Source organism: Myodes glareolus, chromosome 4 (assembly GCF_982192425.1).
Source record: "Myodes glareolus chromosome 4, mMyoGla1.1, whole genome shotgun sequence".
Taxonomy (NCBI): domain Eukaryota; kingdom Metazoa; phylum Chordata; class Mammalia; order Rodentia; family Cricetidae; genus Myodes; species Myodes glareolus.
The window spans coordinates 93,419,148-93,425,453 of record NC_142029.1 but is presented as its reverse complement, the minus strand read 5'-3'; the positions used below and the strand labels follow the sequence as shown (position 1 = coordinate 93,425,453).

The window sequence follows — 6,306 nt, the reverse complement described above, 5'->3', positions numbered from 1 at the left end:
CTTTTAATCCCGACGTCATAGAAAAGTCAGATCTGCCAATGCTCACCTATGCCAGAAATCACTTGAAGCCATCAGAACCACGGATGTTCGTCTTAGGTGATGTTAGGCATCACCTGAAACCACCAGGGCCACTTTTAATTTTTACCTATGGCCGGCATCACCAAAGTCATCAGAACCACTAATGCTCTTCCGTGGCAAAGGTCACCTGGAGCCAGGTTTATGTGAAGAGACACTTGAGCTTTATTCTTCAGAAACCCCAGCTTCCGGTTTAGCCATCTCCCCTCCACATACAATCAGGACAATGTGACTACATTTCTATCAAACCTGGTTCGAGAGTGGAGGCTGGTGAGATCATCTCGCATGATATGGACCCAAATCCTTGGATTTTTGTGAAGGAATGCACTGTGATGTTCAGCGTACACACGTGGTTATCAATCAGCAGACACCCAGTGTGAACCATGCACACTTCGCACATCAGGTTAATAAAGAACAACAAGAAACCTAAGTCCAGGTGAGCAAGAGGCAGGAGGCATTCCCCCGAGACAGTGAGAGACTGGAGACATTCCCCTGAGTGATTTTACAGCAAACCCGCCCCTACCCCGACTCATAGCCTAGGTGAACGCAGTTCCACTGAGAAAGTCAAACCACACGGAATAGAACTAATCACATGTCTAGTAGAGCACCCCCAAGTAACTAGCTTGCTCTCCTTGGTTCACCTTCCTCCCAACTATGCCCCTGGCTCAGTTATATTTATTTGAGGTATCACTTGAAGGATAAAAATAATCAGGTGTGATTTGGGGCTGCCACAGACAGCGACACTATTTGCTGGGCTTTTGACCGCTGCCCTAGTGCCAGAGGCTGCCTGGAGACCGCCTCTTCTGCTTCCCTTGCTTGACCACACCTCCCATTTCAGGAGGCAGCTCTATTAGGAGCATTATGGTCTCTGCATCCTCTTTAGCCTGGAGCGGAGGATTCGCGCAGGTAGTAGCTGGAAAGAGCCCGCGGACCTTCGGAGAAGCTCACTTCGTTCCTCGCCCAACTCTCCGGCAAAGTCGTAAGTGAGGGCTGAGTTTCTGTTGAAAACTTTCATCCCATTTTCCCTCTACTCCCCTATGTTTTATGAATTAATGGGTAAACTGGGAAAGTTTTAAGGAACAGCAAGTTTCTCTTCCTTTCCTAAAAACATCTTTCCTTATTTACCTTCTACATTGTTTAACAATGCTTTTTAAAATTATTTCCCAACCTCATTAAACAAGCTCAAAATCAGGACTCTTGTCACCCCCGCCCCCAAAGGCAAAACCACTCACATTGTAAATCCTTGCAAATGACACTTCACAACGTGAATGTCCTTTGCAGACCCTTCCGGAGAAATAAAACTGCACTTAAAAACTTGCTTTTCTTTTTTTCCTTCTCGGTGAAAGTCTACTGTTTTGCCTTTCCTGCCCCTTCCCCCTTACCAGCGATTTTATGAATGACTTTCACGGTGTGTGTGTGTGGGGGGGGGGGGGTAAATCGCTCTCCATTAGGACCTTCTGAAGGCAAGCCAGCCTATTGGGTCCTTTCTTCTGCCTTGTGACTTACGTCCTGCAAAAGCCCGAGAATTCTTGCAAGCCCTGTAGGTCAGTAGTTGTGGGGGTGTCTGCAGGTTAGAGGGGTCTTCTTCCTTGCACTGAGGGATTGGGCCCCAGCTACCGAGGGAGGCTGGAGTTGGGACATCTATTCCACTTTCCAAATGTCTTCTTGTTACTCTAAGAATGTCTGCTATAACTTTTCAAAGCAGACTTTGCTGCGAGGGGACTGTCCAAAGATGCTGGGTGGCGCGAGATCATGATATTCCATTGTAAGGCTCCCCCCATCTTTTTTGATTTTCATCCCAAAGCTGTTTTCCTTCCGACTTTGTATCACTGCATGGAACTGGGTGGGAAACAACAGGAAATTCAGATCCTGAAACGTACCTCTCTCTGGCCTCTCCGTTTGATTTGTAAAATTACTGACACTTTTAACTCTTTCATCAACTGGGGTCTGGATTACTTCAGCACCTTTTTAATCTAGTGAGAAACTCCTTTGGTTCGGCAGGCTCCAGATCACGCAGGGCGGGCTGGGTGGCCTCTATTCCTCTAGTTTACCTGCTGTTCCCAGAACCCAGGCCAGAGAGAGCTGTAAGGGGTTAATTTGCGAGAAGTGCTTTGAAGATGAAAAGGTCTTTTCATGTGTTAACTATTGCAGTTATTAATATTAATATTCAAAGAAACATGCCGCTTTTTTAATCGTAAATTGACAGCTTCTATACTAACCAGTCAGTAGTGGAATAACAAACTGCAGGCTGCAGCCACTCCGCCTCTTCGGTCTTGAATCTGCTGCTGGGGACGCGTGTCTGATTATCAAGGGGCTCTTCGCTTCACAAGGCACCTTACACCCAAGTGCTAGTTGCCAGAGGTGCCAGGGAGGGCTAGAGCAGAATCTGGGAAAGTGGGGCAATCCCCTAGCACCTGGCAGGGTGACCTTGGAGTCTCTTCTAAGCCCACACTTCCAATTGCCTCTTCAAATTCCTAAGAAGGATAGAGTTCAAAGACCAGGAGGGTCAGTGCTGAAATTAGGAAGGAGATAAGTGGGTAAGTGCTTGGATTCTATGCACGGCAGCCTTTGTAAGGGAGGACAGGTTACTGAATGAACATATCCCGCTTTTATTGTCTTTAAAATGCAAGTGATTACTGATGCCCCACCTAGTTTACAAAGAGGGCAGTCTATAAGTAAGCAGCATAGATCTTTGAAAAATAAAAGAGTCAACAGGGCCAGTGTAGTCTGAAGAAATATCGGTATCGGAAGACATTGGGTGTGTGGGTGCAGGTTCTGAGGGGAGGGCTGGGCTAAGGCAAACAAACGTGTTGGGGACAGGTCCTGGGCACAGATTTCTGCCTGTGATCACAGATAGCCTCAGTGTGTGGGCGAATTTCTCACCCTTAACTATGGTTCTGCTGAACCTGATGTTTTTTTAAGTAATTGACAGTTTCATATATTTCTATAAAGAATTGTAGTCAACCTCATCGCCTTCCTCCTTTCCTTAGGGAATCCATCTCAACACCAACACCCTTGTGCTTTCCTGTCTTCTTTTTAGGTGTGGTCTTGTAACTTCATTTCTTAATGAACAGACACACACACAGTCCCTGGCAATGACCCTTTTCTAATTGCCTATTATAATTCCTCAGCGGCTCACATCAAGTAGCAGAAGAGATGGGTATGTGTCAAAACTTGGGGCTTGCTCCCTCCCTTCCTTCTTCTGCCCCCTTCTGTCCCTTCCTTCTTCCCTCCTTCTTTCTGCTTCATGAGAATTTTAAAGCATTTAGTATATGAGTGGTATTTATATTTGAAGCAGCAATTTAATGACATTTAAGGCGACAGTTGTTTCTTTAATCCTGGGGAAACTTCTGTGTGAGATCCTCCTTGGCCTCCTTAACTCTACTGAGGCAGTATAGGGTCACAGGACTCTTTTTAACTTAACTAACTCCTTCACTGGAGGAGCTTGTGTTCACCTAGCGGGGTGCAGTTGGATTTGAGGTGCTCTACATGGATCTCTTCCTTTAAATCACCAGGGTGAGCTCTTGATGGGACCAGATCAGAATCAAGGAAACGAGAACCCAGGACTGGGTTTCCAATCACAGGAAGCAGAAACTCCAAGACATACAAAAGCCGCTAGGGTTTTGCAAGGTATCTGGGAGAGTATTGGGGATCAGGCCTGTTTTCCAAAGATGGATTTGTAAATTAATTACCACTTGCTGAGAAGACAGTGATTCTGGAGAAAACTGCATGTCTGGAATGCCTGGGTGAGCCATCCATCCCAGCACGGTCACTGAGCCCTGCTTCTGCTTTGTGCCCTGCCTTGTTTAGAGAGGGCTGCAGAATATATCTATGAACATACTTTCAATTTTATATAATTTACTTTAGAAAGCAATATTTTGCTGGGAAAAGTTGAAAATAAAAGACAATACAATTTTAAATGGTGTGATACAGTCTATGAATGTTTTCTGAATTCTAGTAACACCAAACAAAACAGGGTCTCGAGCAGAGTTGGGGAGAGGGAAGAATGTTTGTGATCATTTTTTTCTTCCTTGTAGCAGAAGGTGATGGATTTGATGGCCCCATGGTGTAGGAGTGGTTCCTGAACCTCCAGGGGAAACTGAGCCATCACTTGGTGGGCGTAAGACAAGGAACTTTTAGTGCCAATCAGGAGTCTACCTTTCATGGGGAAATATGATTTTCTCTTTTGTTGGCTTTTTTAAAAAAAAACAACAACAAAAAGCAAACAAACAAAAAAATCTAGAAGCAGGAAAGTTTGCAAAACCAGTTCAAAGAGGTTTTTTTTTGTTTTGTTTTTTTTGTTTTTTTTTTGTTTTTTTTTTTTTTTTTTTTTTTTTTTTTTTTAGACTGTGAGTCTTAATAATCGGGGCAAGTCAGTCTTCCAAATCATCTTTTGGTACCTCTGGGTGGAGGTCTTTAAAGGACTCCTGTTACTGTGGAGGGATCTGTTGCCATTCTGGTCCCCTGTCCTGGAATCTTCCTATATCCTCTGTCCTGGAATCACTTAAAGGATCCTGAGGGCTTCAGTTTCTTGAGGTTATCAGAGGCTAAGGAACTAGCCTGTTTCTTGGGCAAGACCGAGGCCTAGGCCATCCTTTGGCAAGGAGACTCGGCGCTTCTCTTGTGCATTTCTTTCTGGCCAGGTGTGCCTTGCATCTATAGTGTGCAGCCTTGTGCTCAGTCTCAGCAGATGTCTTTGCTTCTGTTTCCCAGGTGACTCTGCTTCCTAAGTACCCATCTTAGTAGACATGACCCAAAGTGTATTCAGGTGAGTCCTGCAATGCTGCTGAGTGAGATCCTGAGACTGGTAGCATCATCCTCACATGGCCATGGTAGATCTGGAGCTGCTTTGTAACCAGAACTGTGCCATTCAGTTCATGTGTGCTTCATAGTTTGGGTGCCCCGACGTCAGATCAAAAGCAATGACAGCTACAAAAATGGAAGTCCAAGGAAACAGGAACCTTTGCAATGCTTTCCAGAGCAGCCAACTAGCTTCCCTGTATCCATAAATAGTTAGTATAAGTGTTACTCCACAAAACGTGGATATGCGTTTTACACACACACACACACACACACACACACACACACACATTCAACTCAGGAAGCTGCTACAATAGTTCCTGGCTTGTATGTTTGTGTGACAGCAGCTACAGTCTTTCCAAGAGCTCTGTTGGAGCTATAAGAATATGCTTGTTTCTTGGTTGTATGCATACTCAGTGCCTAGAATGGGAAACTGTGGCTCTTCTGCAAAAAATTCCTGACTAAGGATATTCAGTCTGTGATCCTAAATGGGATTAATATTTTGGATGACTTAAATGTTATTTATTTAGATTTTAGATCATGGGGTTCTAAGCCTCTATCTCCCCCTCTTTCTTTCTCGCCTTCCTTTTTTTTTTCCCAAACAAGTCCTCAGTGGCTTGCCTGAAACTCACAGAGATCTGCCTGCCTCTGCATCCTGGGATTAAAAATATGCACTACTACATCTACTTTTTAAATAAGTAACCTCTGCTACCTCAATCTGTAAAAATAGTACTAATATAATAACTATACTAAAACCCATCTTTCTTACTAACAGCAAATGCCAGGTACTGCTGATGAAAAAGCAATAAAATAATTTATTGACCATTTTAAGTATGTATAAGAATGCAGCTAAATATTTTTCTTTTGTATATCCCTCCTCAATAACCCAAAGGGTTGTATTCTTATCTTCATTTTGTAATTGAAGAAACTAAGATGGCTAGGTTAAGAAACCCTGTCCTGATGGCACACGCAGGAAGGAGAGCCAGGTCCACCCACAGTCTGAAGCTTCAAAGCTCTTCTTGACACCTCAGTTCTCTGGCCTTAGCTTATTGAAATGAGATGATTTGATTCATTTTTCTTCCCGAGTCCAAAATTCACTGGCTCTGTGGAACCCCTCTTAGCCACAGAGTGCCAGCAAGCTGTTTAGCATTAGACTGGGAAATTGGAACCTTAGAATTTGGGCAATAAAACAAATAAAACCCCACCATGCAAATCACAATTAGACATAGTCCAAGAAGTTGCTGGCCGGATTTGAGAGATCCGTGTCAGCTGGTGTCTTTCCTTTCCGTTTTAGAGGAAAAATATTAAAACTATCCAGTTCCCTGTTGTTCCCCCAGTCTATTTATGACCTCTCTTGTTTGTTGGGATCTTCTGACGACAAGCAAGAACCCAATTTAAGTTCTAGATTGCAAACGCAGGCCACATGCTATG

The 6,306-nt window shown here is 44.1% G+C and overlaps 1 protein-coding gene across 2 annotated transcripts in view; it reads left to right on the top strand.

Annotated features, from left to right (window-relative positions):
• Nucleotides 1-921: 921 nt before the first annotated feature.
• The window catches only part of Ets1 (ETS proto-oncogene 1, transcription factor), a 121,825-nt gene continuing 116,440 nt past the window's right edge, over nt 922-6,306 (top strand). Inside the window, exon 1 of one of the 2 annotated variants that reach the window (XM_048458793.3) lies at nt 922-1,054. In XM_048458793.3, the coding sequence (XP_048314750.1) occupies nt 937-1,054 (118 nt within the window). In that variant the 5' untranslated portion in view covers nt 922-936. The remainder of the gene's footprint in view (nt 1,055-6,306) is intronic. The other variant, XM_048458792.3, reaches the window with a different exon arrangement.